The 15,677-nt window shown below is 40.9% G+C and overlaps 1 protein-coding gene across 5 annotated transcripts in view; it reads left to right on the top strand.

Annotated features, from left to right (window-relative positions):
* The window catches only part of SHROOM4 (shroom family member 4), a 268,730-nt gene that overhangs the window by 239,755 nt on the left and 13,298 nt on the right, over positions 1-15,677 (top strand). For all 5 annotated transcript variants that reach the window (XM_070366161.1, XM_070366164.1, XM_070366162.1 and 2 more), the window contains one exon: positions 13,602-14,414. In XM_070366161.1, coding sequence (XP_070222262.1) covers positions 13,602-14,414 — 813 coding nt within the window. The remainder of the gene's footprint in view (positions 1-13,601; positions 14,415-15,677) is intronic.

The following is a 15,677-nucleotide window of genomic DNA, read 5'->3' as shown; positions in this document are numbered from 1 at the left end:
GTTGATTGAAATTATAAATAGAAATTACAAAACCCTATCTTGACAAGACTTGAGGAAACAGTATGTGTTTCATGGAGCAGTATAAATTAGTTCAGTTTTCTTAAAAGACAGTCTAGAAATATGTGACAAGAGTTATAAAACTGTACATACTCCTTGATCTAGCATGCCCCCCAAGGAAGTAACCTAAAAAGGGAAAAGTAACTTGTTTAAAGATATTTGTAGTAGTGCTATTTATAATCATGGAAAAGATTTACCAATCTAATATATCATGTTGGTATAGAATATAGCCATTAACTATGATGGGTATCCAAATATTGGGTCTTGCACAGATTTGACTACTTGTAATAATATTAACAACAAAAAAGGCTAAATTCTAAACCATGTTGAATCTGATAGTAGCCATGTACAAAGAAGATTCAGAAAGGCATCTGGTAAAATGTAAACAGCTGGAGCTGAATGCATGTGGTGTTCTTTGGGTACATGTCAACTTGCTAGAATTCATAACAAAAAAGAAAATCTGAAGAAGAGGCAACCCACATTGGTTTGATGTAGGCCTGCAAAGTTAAAGATCAAGGGCTTTGGAAAAATCCCTGTACCAATGACAGACAGTGTTATTTAGCAGCCATGCTTGATCTCTCAGCTAGAATTTGTTTTGCTAGAATTCTCCATCAACTAGCATTTCTGCTTATCTGTCTTGACTTTTCTGAGGCAGTACATTACCAGACCTCTGTGAATCTTCAAATTTGTCACCATCACTACAACATAGAACCTCTCCCTCCACTCCCACTAATGAACATTTTATTATCTGACTTAGAGCCATTACTTTCTCAAGACCTTTACATTTGCTCTTCACTTCCATCATCAGCACTAGTTGGCAAGTAGTTTGCATTACAGAGAAGCATTTTTTCTCTCTACCAGGGTTACTGTGCACCTGTGTACCTTGATAGCAAATAGAGACCCATCAAGCCACATTAACATGCGAATGCCAAGTGGTTGACTAGCCTCCCTCCTTTGCTTGGTGATTTGCCCTGCAAACCAGTATTATAATACCTTGCAAGTCAAATTCATACCCTTTGCATAATGATAAGTTCATTATGGACCTTTAGGGTTACTCTTAAAGGGTTAAAACCTCAAATGGTATATACATGCATGCCAAAGAACTACTCTATAATAATAATTGCCGTTCATAATTCAGCACCCAGATTGCCTTTTAAACTATTGGAGATAAAATTATGTTCTTTGTAACTTTGGTATTAAATCTATCCCCCTGTCTTTGAAATTCAGTACCTTAACACCTGGTATCAGAGAAGGCAATGGCACCCCACTCCAGTACTCTTGCCTGGGGAATCCCATGGACGGAGGAGCCTGGTAGGCTACAGTCCATGGGGTTGCAAAGAGTCAGACACGACTGAGCGACTTCACTTTCACTTTTCACTTTCATGCATTGGAGAAGGAAATGGCAACCCACTCCAGTGTTCTTGCCTGGAGAATCCCAGGGACAGTGGAGCCTGGTGGGCTGCCGTCTATGGGGTCGCACAGAGTTGGACGCAACTGACACAACTTAGCAGCAGCAGCAGCAGCAACACCTGGTATACATGGGCATTCAAATATACAAAAATTGCTCTCTCCCTCTGGCACATCCATTGTTTAACAGTGGTGGGGCACTGAATTTCCTTAAATAGCATCAAGATTCCCAGAGCTTTGTGGACCTCCAGTATACTCATTTTATTTTGTAAATCTTCATCCCACTTGTCACATGGGTGGTATGTATATAGTTAATTAAAATTCCTTTTTGTTTTAAGAGTTTTTAAAAATGGGTTTATACCTCTTAAGATACCCTAGTAAGTTGGGAACCTGGAAAATAATGACTGATTAAAGCAGTGTATCTCAAAGTATGATTTGGGAGCAGCAGTACCATCATCATTCTGAAAATTGTTAAAAATTAAATTTCTACACCTTGCCCTAGATTTACCAAATCAGAAATTCTGGGGATAGGACTGAGCCACCTGTGTTTTAATAAGCCTTCCAGGTGATTCTGATGCATGTTTAAGTGTCAGAACCACTGGCTATTAGAGAATAGAGCCTCAATAACCTCAGGCAGCCTGATCTTCTGTTAAATTGTGCTGGTGGATATCAAACCCTCCTGACATCTCAACAATACATTATGTGCACTTAAAATGTCTTTTATTAAATCTTTTGAGAAGGTTATGAGAATGCTGAAGAGTCAGCATGTTGTGCTGGCATAAACCATGGGCATTGGAGTCAGATGGACCTTGGTTGTAACTTCTCCTGGCTGCTTACGTTGTTTAACCTCCCTGAGTCTCATTTCTAACATGGGCAAGAGAATGCTCAAGCCACAAGATTGTCTCAAGGATGAAATGAGATCAAGTCTCTTAACTGTCCAGCCCTGTGCCTGACACATGATGGACTTTGAGTAAACAAGAGCGATCGCTACCCTCCGTTAGCACCATGTTTGTGACACTACATAGAATTCAGAGGAATAATGGGAAAACCTTCTTGAAAACTCCAAGCTGGGGTCATTGGAGAGAGGGATCTAAGCTTCACCCAAGATAGCCACAATAAAGCAAGGACTTCTCAGATCTCTTCAGAGGACACTTTGCACCAGACTCCTGGGAGCTGTATCATGCCAGAGCAAATCATGCCACTTGTGTTTGCTGTTACCAGACTAATTGTTCCTTACTTGAAGTTCTGTGGCCCCAGAGGTAGAGAAGGGTGGCAACAATAAGCGTTTTGGGCCCTTCTCCCTCCCTGTGTACCCTCCTTGTGTCTCACTTCCTGGATCTTGCAAATATTTCCTTCAGCAATAAGCTGGGAGTGGCTGTTTCTCTTGGAGCAGTCGTATCTTTTAGCTCCTGAGAAAGGGGGAAGGGGAGATGGAGCTGGAACTGTGCCATCTCGCGGCTGAGATCCTGGAATGCCAAGCTATTGTGGTGAGGTTAAAAATAAAAATTCCAAACAAGAAAGCTTCAAAAGGCCAAAGGAGGCAGGGGGAGACTTTTTCAGCCTCTGCAAATATTAGTTTTCATTTTCAATTACTATGAACCCCTCCCCAAAGAAGATTGTAACAAAAGGGGAAAATCTATTTATCAGAAGCACAGTCTACCAGTGCCAAGAGGAAAAGAGAATAACAGCCCAGGACTTGGCACATGATTTGCTTTTGTTTTTGAGATGTAGTCTCCTTGGCTGGTGTCAGCAAAGCCCTTTCTCAGACTTAGCTTCCATGCTTCCTCCCCTCTCTTCAGCAAGGAGCCAAAGTCTTTGAGAACACCTTGTGATGAATGTAGTGCGAGTACCTTTTGCCTCACTCCAGGAGTCCTTGCTTCAGTGTGATTGTCCCTTGGAGCCAAATAAGGCAAGTTCCAGTCCAGACACTACTACTACTCAGTAGCTGGTAAAATTAATTTCCCTTTCTAAGCTTCAGGATCCTCATTTTCAAACTGGCAGTAATGGCATAGTTACTTCAGTGAGCTTGTGTGAAAAGTAATAGAAATACATAGGCAGAAGTGCCTACAACAGTGCCTGACACATAGCAAGCAATAAGTAAGAAACCATAGTTCTTTTTCCTTAATGAAGTTCCTTATCCTCCACTCTAGGGAAGAATCCTTACTTGTTCGCAAAGAAAACTGTAGATTTCTATGCATATAGGGCCTCTAGAGAACACTGTTCTTGGTTTGAGCCTGAAACACTTCAGTGGAAGCCTCCCATTCACCAGTCTAGGGCTTCCCAGGTGGCACTAGTGGTAAAGAACTCACTTGCCAATGCAGGAGATGTAAGAGACTCAGGTCATGATCAAACCCATGTTCGATCCCTGGGTCAGGAAGATCTGCTGGAGAAGGGAATGGCAACCCACTCCAGTATTCTTGCCTGGAGCATCCTATGGACAGAGGAGCCTGGCGGGCTATGGTTCATGGGGTTGCAAAGAGTCGGGCAGGACTGATGTGACTTAGCATACATGCATTCACCAGTCTACTTCAGTTGTTAGTGCCTGGAAAGCGAGGACTATGGGTTTGGCTCCCCTTAGATCTGGTCATCTTGCACAGTGTAATACTGAATGACAGCTTGGAATGACATATATACACATTGGCCCAGCTGATCTCTTTGAGGGCAGTCCTTACCCTTTTCTGGAGTCTTGCCTATTTCTGCTCCCCTCATGTAAGTGACTCTAAAAGGTTTAGGCTGCCCTTATACAGACCATGTTGGTGGGAGGGATGTGCTTTTCAAATTCGAATTTATGCAGAGAATAGCAATGTCCAGGTTGCCTTGCTGGAGCCCCATGCCACGGATAGTGTTATAGTGCCATGGATTGGGTCACTGAATGTCCCTACAAGAGTGTGCTCTTTTCTTCCAACTGGTTCTGGAGTTGGCTACTTAGAGGTAAATTCTGTAAGGCTGACATAACTGATTAATGCCTAAACAAAAAACAACTTAGAATATATAGTCTTGTTGTTCTTCACACTGCTTTTAAGCCTAAACTTGGCTTTTATTCTTTCTCCTTTTTAAGTAGTTGAGAAGAGTGAGTAAATGAACCTATGGTTAAAATCCTTGTTAATCTAGTGCCTCCTGGCTCAGCAACCATGTATCTGAGCTAAGACCCAAGTTCTCTTTGTTTCTTGGCTATTGAGTAGGGCTGAACATTAACCAGAGGATGGTGCAGTTCAACTCTCTTGATAAGAACAAGGAGTAGGGCTGAAGCATACAGAAGTGAAGGTTGTACACTGCACAGTTTGTGTAATCATTTGCAGGGACCCTGAGTAAGTGACTTCACTCTAACAATAAGTATCCTAGTCATATCCGACTCTTTGTGACTCCATAGACTGTTCCCTGCCAGGCTCCTCTGTTCATGGAATTCTCCAGGCAAGAATAGCATTCAGTTCAGTTCAGTCACTCAGTCGTGGCTGACTCTTTGCGACCTCATGAATCACAGCATGCCAGGCCTCCATGTCCATCACCAACTCCCGGAGTTCACTCAAACTCACGACCATCGAGTCGGTGATGCCATCCAGCCATCTCATCCTCTGCCGTCCCCTTCTCCTCCTGCCCCCAATCCCTCCCAGCATCAGAGTCTTTTCCAATGAGTCAACTCTTCACATGAGGTGGCCAAAGTACTGGAGTTTCAGCTTTCGCATCATTACTTCCAAAGAACACCCAGGACTGATCTCTTTTAGAATGGACTGGTAGGATCTCCTTGCATTCCAAGGCACTCTCAAGAGTCTTCTCCAACACCACAGTTCAAAAGCATCAATTCTTCAGCACTCAGCTTTCTTCACAGTCCAACTCTCACATCCATACATGACTACTATAAAACCCATAGCCTTGACAAGACAGACCTTTGTTGGCAAAGTAATGTCTCTGCTTTTTAATATGCTATCTAGGTTGGTCATAACTTTCCTCCCAAGGAGTAAGCATCTTTTAATTTCACGGCTGCAATCACCATCTGCAGTGATTTTGGAGCCCCCAAAAATAAAGTCTGACATTGTTTCCACTGTTTCTCCATCTATTTGCCATGAAGTGATGGGACTGGATGCCATGATCTTCATTTTCTGAATGTTGAGCTTTAAGCCAACATTTTCACTCTCCACTTTCACTTTCATCAAGAGGCTTTTTAGTTCCTCTTCGCTTTCTGTCATAAGGGTGGTGTCATCTGCATATCTGAGGTTATTGATATATCTCCCGGCAATCTTGATTCCAGCTTGTGCTTCCTCCAGCCCAGCATTTCTCATGATGTACTCTGCATAGAAGTTAAATAAGCAGGGTGACAATATACAGCCTTGATGTACTCCTTTTCCTATTTGGAACCAGTCTGTTGTTCCATGTCCAGTTCTAACTGTTGCTTTCTGACCTGCATATAGGTTTCTCAAGAGGCAGGTCAGGTGGTCTGGTATTCCCATCTTTATCAGAATTTTCCACAGTTTATTGTGATCCACACAGTCAAAGGCTTTGGCATAGTCAATAAAGCAGAAATAGATATTTTTCTGGAACTCTCTTGCTTTTTCCATGATCCAGAGGATGTTGGCAATTTGATCTCTGGTTCCTCTGCCTTTACTAAATCCAGCTTGAAGATCTGGAAGTTCACAGTTCATGTATTGCTGAAGCCTGGCTTGGAGAATTTTGAGCATTACTTTACAAGCGTGTGAGATGAGTGCAATTGTGCTGTAGTTTGAGCATTCTTTGGCATTGCCTTTCTTTGGGATTGGAATGAAAACTGACCTTTTCCAGTCTTGTGACCACTGCTGAGTTTTCCAAATTTGCTGACATATTGAGTGCAGCACTTTCACAGCATCATCTTTCAGGATTTGGAATAGCTCAACTGGAATTCCATCACCTCCACTAGCTTTGTTCGTAGTGATGCTTTCTAAGGCCCACTTGACTTCACATTCCAGGATGTCTGGTTCTAGGTCAGTGATCACACCATCGTGATTATCTTGGTCGTGAAGATCTTTTTTGTACAGTTCTTCTGTGTATTCTTGCCACCTCTTAATATCTTCTGCTTCTGTTAGGTCCATACCATTTCTGTCCTTTATCGAGCCCATCTTTCCATGAAATGTTCGTGGTTCTGTCATTTATGAATCACCTTTGCATGTACCTAGCATCATTGCTAGATCCTTTTTATATGGTTAATCCTCACAGCAGCTTTGTAAGATAGATATTTTACTAAAACTGAGATAGATAAATTTTGCTCAAGGTCACAAAACTTTTGGGCTCTGGAGACAGATTTTTAAATTTTACTGGAAGTCAGACTCAAGTCTTTCTAAACACTGTGTTCTTTCCAGTCTGCTTTGTTGTCTTCCCTGTGCCCTGGGAAGGAAAGAGTGGTAAATTTAATGACTATCACAGAACAGGGTTATTTCTCACCAGAGCTACAGGACATTGACCCCACCAGAACCTTTGGAGATGTTGCTTTCACCACCTGCATCTCATAAGATCTAGATTGGAGATGAAGGTGGGGAAAAGTGGGAGAGGCAAAGACAGAAGGTAGGAATGTGTGTGCTGAGGGTTGGGGCACATACTATATAGATGGGAAGCCAGCCTAACTGGAACAAGTAACTCTATCCCCAAACCTCTTCCCCCAAACCACAACACTCTCATCTTTTTCACCCTGGATCTTTGTAGAAACAAAGATACTATAGAAATAGTATGACCCCTGAAATATTGATATTAGAATCCCTTGGGGCAGTTGTTTATAGATTCCTGAGGTATTAAATCTCAATTTTTAGAGGTGGAGCTGAGGAATTTGCATGTTAAACAACATCTTCAGTTAATTCCAATTAAGAGCTACTTTCATTAGGAGCAACTGCCCCAGACCAATGGTTTCCAACTTTTTGGATCATGCACCCTTCTCAGAAAGGGTCTTTTGAACCTTTAATATGTGTTGGTAGTTTATTAATAAATTCCTTATATCTGCTAATGTTCTAGTATTTCTGTTTTACATGCAAAATGGTGAGTTTTGCATTAGTATTCTTCGATGAAAATAATCTCTGGTTTTCCTTTATGTATGTTCTAGTCGCTGGGTTTTGATGTTGATGTTATACAGGATTCTTTTCATCTCCCTTTATTCTCTAGATTCCAAAATCTAGAAAGGGTAAATAGCATATGGGTTGTCTGATGCTTAAGGTTGGTAGAATTAACACTGGTGGCTCAGACAGTAAAGAATCTGCCTGCAATGCAGGAGACCTGCGTTCGATTCCTGCGTCAAGAAGATCCCCTGGGGAAGGGAATGACTACCCACTGCAGTATTGTATTGTTGTCTGGAGAATTCCATGGACAGAGGAGCCTGGTGGGCTACAGTCCATGGGGTTGCAAAGAGCTGGGCACGACTGAGTGACTAGCACTTTTACTTTCTTTCAGAATTAACACAAGACCATGGGAGTATAGGGCTTCCCTTGTGGCTCAGCTGGTAAAGAATCCGCCTGCAGTGTGGGAGACCTGGGTTTGATTCCTGGGGTGGGAAGATCCCCTAGAGAAGGGAAAGGCTACCCAGTCCAGTATTCTGGCCTAGAGAATTCCATGGAATGTACAGTCCATGGGGTCGCAAAGAGTCAGACATAACTGAGCGACTTTCACTTCACTCACATGAGAGTATGCTGTCTTTTGGTCAAATTTATCAATTTTTTTTCCTATGGTAACTGGTGGTTTAGATATTTTCATTTTTCTGGAATCAGTTTTGGTAATTTTTGTTTTTTTAGAAAACTTCTAAGTTTTCAAATTTGTTTTCATAAAGTAGATCAAAGTGTTCTCTTACTGTTTTCATTTAGTCTGTAGCTGTGGTTATTTGTCCATTTCTAATTTTGTGCATTTAGGGTTTTTAATTAGCAAGTGGATAATCTGTTTTATGGTTTTTTCTTTTAAAGAAAGTTGTTGGCTTTAATTATTAGTTCTAACATTTGTTTTCTAGTGTATTAATTTCTGCCACTAGATTTATTTGCTTAGTTCTATTTTTGTGTCTCTTAACCTTCTTTTGTTGTAAGCATAATTCATTTATTTTGTTTTTATGTATTAATGTAAGTATTTAAGACTATCATTTTTTTAACCATTGCTTTAATCATCCATATTCTCTTACTTCTGATATTTTCATTATTGTTATTTTCTAGGTAGTCTACAATTTTAGATTGTCTCCTTTTTTACTAGAGTGGAGGATATTTTCTCCCTTTCATTTTCTATGTGCTAGAAATAATTGTTTTTCATTAATTTTTAATGTTATTGTATTGTGACTAGATACAAGTCTGTGTGTATTAGTCGCTCAGTCATGTCTGACTCTTTGTGACCCCATGGACTGTAGCCAGCCAGGCTTATCTATCCATGGGATTCTCCAGGCAAGAGTACTGGAGTGGGTTGCCATTTCCTTCTCCAGGGGATCTTTCCTCCTCAGGGATAGAAACTGGGTCTCCTGTATTGCAGGCGAATTCTTTACTGCCTGAGCTACAGTAGTAGCTCTTCTACTTCTACTTTTTGGTTTTATATGTAGTCAATAAAAAAATTTTTTAATGGGCCCTTAAAAAGAAAGTCGAGTCTGTTTTTGGTATATGAAGAAATTTAGATTTTTTTTCATTACTTTTTGACTATCATATCTGTCATCAGCTGAAACAGTCTCATATTTTGTTTCTGCTTTTTTCTACCTATACATTTTCTATATTTTTGCTTTATGAATTTTGATGCTATATTACTTGGTACATAAAGATTCAGGATAATTAGATTTTGTCTTTTTTAATCGTTAATATTATAGTGTCCTTCTTTGTCTTGTTTATTACTTTTTGCTTTTACTTCAACATTTTAAAAATTATATGAGTATCATGGCCCCTGGAATTTTTTTAATTACCTCATTTATTAAATATTTATGAATGCCTACTATGTGCCAGGCACTAGGTATCAGATGAATGACACACACAAGATCTCTGCCCTTGTGGGAATGTATGCTCTGAGAAAAACAAAACAGAAAAAGGATAATTAAGGATAAATTGTCTCTATTTTAGATTAGGTGGTCAGGAAAGACCTGTCCGCCCGATAGCATTTATCATCCTTTTACTTCACACTCACCGTCTTGTTTGTTTGCTTCCTAACCAGGGGAAATGGCAGGTGGAACAGTTTGTACACAAGGAATTTTTATAATCTTAAGAAGCTAGAGGTGGGCTAAGGTCCAAATGAGAAGAGAATGGGGAATGTGTGGCTATGAATTTCTGATCCACATGAAGGATGAGCTAGCCAGGATGGGGACTGGAAATGAGGGGAGTGAAGGAGATTTTGCTTTCCATTCTGTCTCATTTTGGCCACCATTATGTGTATTATTATTTTTAAGGAAATATTTTCAGGCTCCAACATGACTACTGAATGGGTATTCTGTCTGATGGTTTAATTCAACTGTTGGAATTTCCTGTCAGGAGGCAGTACTTAGCATGATGCTGATTGCTCACAGGCTAAAGCAGGAAACCAGATCTTCTGGCTTAGAGAGTTTAACTCTTCAAACTCTGAGACTAAAGAGATGTCCTTTGCTTTGGTCATTCTTTATTACACTGAAGTTTGACTTTTTATACATATTTAAGTAAACCTAGACTTCTTTTCCTTGGATATACTTTTCTATTACAAGATGCGAATTTCTTATTTCACCTCACAAGTGACAGATTTTAAGTTTTCTGATAGTTTTTTCTTATAAGTATATAATATATACATATATAACACATATATTAACATTTTATACACACACACCCTTAACTCTTGAATCTGGAATTTATTTTGATATATAATATATGGTACAGCTTCAAATAACACTGCTTCTCTGCTATTGTCTCAAAAATATATTAATACATCTTTATCTTCTTGTTATGGAAGGTGAATTATACATTTTTATAGTTTGATATTAAATATGTCTCTGGACTTTCAATTCCATTCTATTAATCAGTAAAACACTGTTTTAATTACAATTGCTTTATATTATGCTTAATGCCTTACTTAGCTCCCATTCTTCTGTAGCAAAGTATACATTTCATTATACAGTAGTCCTCCCTTATCTGTGGGGGATACATTCCAGGACCCTCAGTGGATACCTGAAAACACGGATAGTGCTGAGCCCTATATACACTATGTTTTTTCCTATACATATATACCTATGATAAAGTTTAATTGGGTGGTGTGTGTTAGTCACTCAGTCGTGTCCAACACCTTGAGACTCCCACTACAGCCTGCCAGGCTCCTCCGTCCATGGAATTCTCCAGGCAAGAATACTGGAGTGGGTAGCCATTTCCTTCTCCAAGGGGAATTAGGCAGAGTAAGGGATTGACAATAATAATTAATAATACAATAGAACATTATAGACATATTCTACAATAAAAGTTATGTGAATTCTCTCTCCTTGATCAACTTCTCAACTCTGCCAGAAACATGGCAGTGGCTTCTTCATTGGCAGATGCAGCCTTTCCAGTAACTTTTATGTTTTTCAGTACAAACCTATTCCTGAGTCTTTATAACCATCCCTTACTTACAATAGTCACTTATTTCAGGGAATCCCTTGCTGAAGTCTTCATATAGGCTTCGTGTTTTCTGGTGTAACACGTTGCTGTCAGCCGGAACATGTTCTCCATTTATGTCTTGCATCCACAAATGTAATGCCTTTTCATCTTAACTAAACCCTTCTCCTGCACTGTGGCCACAACTTTTGCACTTTGAGGTATGATAGCAGAATGAGCACAGGTTTTTTTCCTCTCATAATTTGACAGATAGAAGATTCATTCTTACTATAGATCTTAGCAACCTCAGCATTTGTTCCCTTTCTTTATTAAGTCAAGAACTTTCACCTTTTCACTTAAAGGAAGATCTTTATGGTTTCTCTTTGGCAGATCTAAATTGCCAGCATCACTACTCTTGGGCCTTAGGGCCATTATTAAGTAAAATAAGGGTTACTTCTACACAAGCACTGTGATACTGTGACAGTCCATCTGATAACCTAGATAGCTACTAAGTGGCTAATGGGTGGGATCCACTGGACAAAGGGATGATTTACATCCTGGACAGGATGGAGCAGGACAGATAGAGATTTCATCACACTACTCAGAATAGCACACAATTTAAAAGTTTTAGTTGTTTATTTTGGGAATTTTACATTTACTGTTTTTTGGACTGTGGTTGAATATAGGTAACTGAAGCCATGGAAAATGAAACAGTGGATAAATGGGGATTGTTGTATCTTTCTTTATTTTGCAACTTAACAAAAAGCATTCTACAGTTAAAAACTCCTGTTGAAAATTCTGTTTAGAATTGCATTAGAAGGGTATATTTAAAATCCAAAATAGCAGATACTTCTGAATGGCCTGCTTGATGTTTTTTGGCACGAGAATATGGACAGAAAGTATACATGCCAAATTCATGATATAGCTTGCATGTAGAGAGGCAGCAGGGTTATAGAAGTAGGGGGTGAAACAAAGGGGTATTATTTATTTATTTTAAAAATTCATGGGGAATTCCCTGGTGGTCCAGTGGTTAAGACTCTGCCTTCCAATGCAAGGGACATGAGTTCAATCCCTGGTCAGGGAACGGAGATCCCACATGCTGCACTGTATGGTCAAAGCAATAAATGAATAAAATTTAAAAACTAAAAATCATGAAACATAGATGGCAACATATTAAAATATCTTAATTCTGGGAAGTAGGTGGGGATATTTATTATAGCAATCTCTGTATGTTTTAAAACATTTGAAATGTTTCACAGTTAAAACAAAAACAAATGTAGCAGGATAACTACACTTGCAAGCCCCAGAACACAGCACATTCAATCTGAGTGAGTGGGGTGGTGTGTATATCCAGACTTTGGAGCAAGACTCTCCATGTTTAAATCTAGAAGCAACCTAGATGTCCATCAGCAGATGAATGGATAAGAAAGCTATGGTACATATACACAATGGAGTATTACTCAGCCATTAAAAAGAATACATTTGAATCAGTTCTAATGAGGTGGATGAAACTGGAGCCTATTATACAGAGTGAAGTAAGCCAGAAGGAAAAACACCAATACAGTATACTAATGCATATATATGGAATTTAGAAAGATGGTAACGATAACCCTGTATACGAGACAGCAAAAGAGACACTGATGTATAGAACAGTCTTATGGACTCTGTGGGGAGGGGAGGGTGGGAAGATTTGGGAGAATGGCATTGAAACATGTAAAAATATCATGTATGAAACGAGATGCCAGTCCAGGTTCAATGCATGATACTGGATGCTTGGGGCTGGTGCACTGGGACGACCCAGAGGGATGGTATGGGAGAGGAGGAGGAGGAGGGTTCAGGATGGGAACACATGTATACCTGTGGTGGATTCATTTTGATATTTGGCAAAACTAATACAATTATGTAAAGTTTAAAAATAAAATTAATTAAAAAAATAAAATAAAAATAAAATAGGAAAAAAAAAATCCTAGTTCTGCCACTTACTGCTAATAGCTCTGTGACCCAGAGCAACGACTGGGTTATAATTGTAATAGATACTTCCTAGACTTGTTGTGAGGATTAAAGAAGTTAAGACATGGAAATCGCTTAAAACCATGTCTGGCACCTAGATGTTAGCTATCAATGTTATATATCATATATTAGTATTACTAATATTTTTTAATCCCTCATTTTTTAAATTTTATTTTATTTAACTTTACAATATTGTATTGGTTTTGCCATATATCAAAATGAATCTGCCACAGGTATACATGTGTTCCCCATCCTGAACCCTCCTCCCTCCTCTCTCCCCATACCATCCCTCTGGGTTGTCTCAGTGCACCAGCCCCAAGCATCCAGTATCGTGCATTGAACCTAGACTGGCGACTCATTTCATATATGATATTATACATGTTTCAATGCCATTCTCCCAAATCATCCCACCCTCTCCCTTATATGGAATTTAGAAAGATGGTAACAATAACCCTGTATACGAGACAGCAAAAGAGACACTGATGTACAGAACAGTATTACTAATATTATTACATTTACTACCTATATTATATTGTTTTGTTGCCATTTTAAAATTTACATAAATGAGGTTATCTAAAGTTATGGGACCATCTGCAGTGTGCTTGTTTTATCCAGCCTTCATCTGCTGTTTTGCAGGGAAATGGCTCATTCCAAGGCTAGCTTTTCATGGGCAACCCCATTCCATCCTTGCCTTGAGAACCCAGCACTGGACTTGTCAAACTACCGAGCAGTCTCTTCTCTTGACCTCCTTGGAGACTTTAAGCACTCCTCCAAAAAAACAGAGGAAACCTCCGTTTATGAAGAGGAGAGCTCCCTAGCCTCCATGCCTCGCCCGCTGCGCAGCCGTGCCTTCTCAGAAAGCCACATCACCCTGGATCCTCAGAGTTCCCAGGTCTGGGAGCAGCATAGGAAGGAGCTCTTCAACAAAGTTGATGAGACCCAGCCAGATGCTCTGGGTGCCAGGAAGAAGGCCTTTCCTCCTCCTCGTCCTCCTCCTCCCAACTGGGAGAAGTACAGGCTCTTCCGTGCAGCCCAGCAACAGCAACAGCAGCAAAAGCAGCAGCAGCAAGAGGAGGAAGAAGAGGAGGAGGAGGAAGAGGAAGAAGAAGAGGAGGAAGGGGTAGAGGAGGAGGAAGAAGAGGAGGAAGCGGGGGAGGAGGAGGAGCTGCCACCCCAGTATTTCAGTTCAGAAACCACTGGTTCTGGTGCCCTCCATCCTGAGGAGGTTCTGGAGCAGCCCCAGCTTCCGGCCTTTGGCCACCTGGAGGCCCCGAGGCAGGGCTCACAAAGCCTCCCAGCAGAGCCAGAATCCTTTGCTCTGCGTTCCAGTGATTTCCTGCCTCCAGTAAGGGGCCACTTGGGATCTCAAGCTGAAAAGGCTCAACCCCCTTGTTATTATGGCATTGGTGGGCTTTGGAGGACATCAGAGCAGGAGACCACTGATTCCAAGTAAGTGCTTATGAAAGACACTAGGTCCCTGAAGAGGGGGCAGCATGAGTTTGAATTCCATCTCCACCATTTGCCAGCTGTATGACCTTCGACTGGTCAATTAAACTATTCCCAGTCTCATTTTTTCTCACCTGGAAAATGGGCATGATTCTACCTATTTCACGTGGTTCTTGTGAGAATGAGGATAATCCACGTAAAGGACATAGCCCCATGCTTAGCACATAGTAGGTGCTCAGTAGGTGGCTCAGACGATAAAGAATCTGCCTGCAGTGCAGGAGACCCAGGTTTGATCTCTGTGTCAGGAAGATCCCCTGAAGAAGGGCATGGCTACCCACTCCAGTATTCTTGTGTGGAGAATCCCATGGGGTCACAAAGAGTCAGAGTGACTAACTGAGTGACTAACCCTATCCTAAATAGCACTATTGAGATACTGTATTTATTTTTTCTAGTTTGTCTTTAAGGTACTCATCAGTTTCTGGCCCCTGAGGGAGAAGGCATTAAACCTTTGTTGCCTTTTCCAGAAGCCTGGTTCAAGTCCTCTTCTGAGCCTTTTCTTTTGCTTGCTCTCTAGAATAAATCGCCAGCTCACAACCTGACTGCCTGGGCTTCTAAACTCTTCCCCTGTGCCCAGTATCAAAGGTGTTCCCGGAGTTGACCATTCCTTACAACAGCCAAAGGCATTCTTTTCACCTTCCACTTTATTCATCACCCCACCCTTACTTCCTCTGCCTCTTTCCTCTGAAGCATTTGCTTCAGCAAGCAAATGGTACTACCAAAAGTGGTAGTTGACAGAGTTAGCTGTCTGGGCAGAGAGGCTGAAGCAGGAGTGTAGTCTGACTGGAGAACTGTTCCCTTCACCGTGCCCATGCTCAGCAGCATGCCCCACACTGTGTGGTTGTCCTCTGTGCTCCAAAACAAGAGCTTTGACTTTCAGTTCTGCTAGTCCTCCTGCAGAGAGCTCCACCCACTCTCTGCAGGAGGTGGGGATAAGGGGCAGGTGTCTATCCTTTAAGTGCTTTCCTTAAATAACATTACAGAAGGAACTTGCCTGAGTTTTGTTGCTATTAGAAGTACCTTGTTATTGTGTCTTTTACTGATGGACAAATCTGTTACTTGATTATCTGGAGCTGCTGCTGCTAAGTCGCTTCAGTCGTGTCGGACTCTGTGCAACCCCATAGACGGCAGCCCACCAGGCTCCACTGTCCCTGGGATTCTCCAGGCAAGAACACTGGAGTGGGTGGCCATTTCCTTCTCCATTGCATG

This window comes from Bos mutus, chromosome X (genome assembly GCF_027580195.1).
Source record: "Bos mutus isolate GX-2022 chromosome X, NWIPB_WYAK_1.1, whole genome shotgun sequence".
NCBI lineage: Eukaryota > Metazoa > Chordata > Mammalia > Artiodactyla > Bovidae > Bos > Bos mutus.
This window is presented reverse-complemented; position numbering and strand designations above follow the sequence as displayed.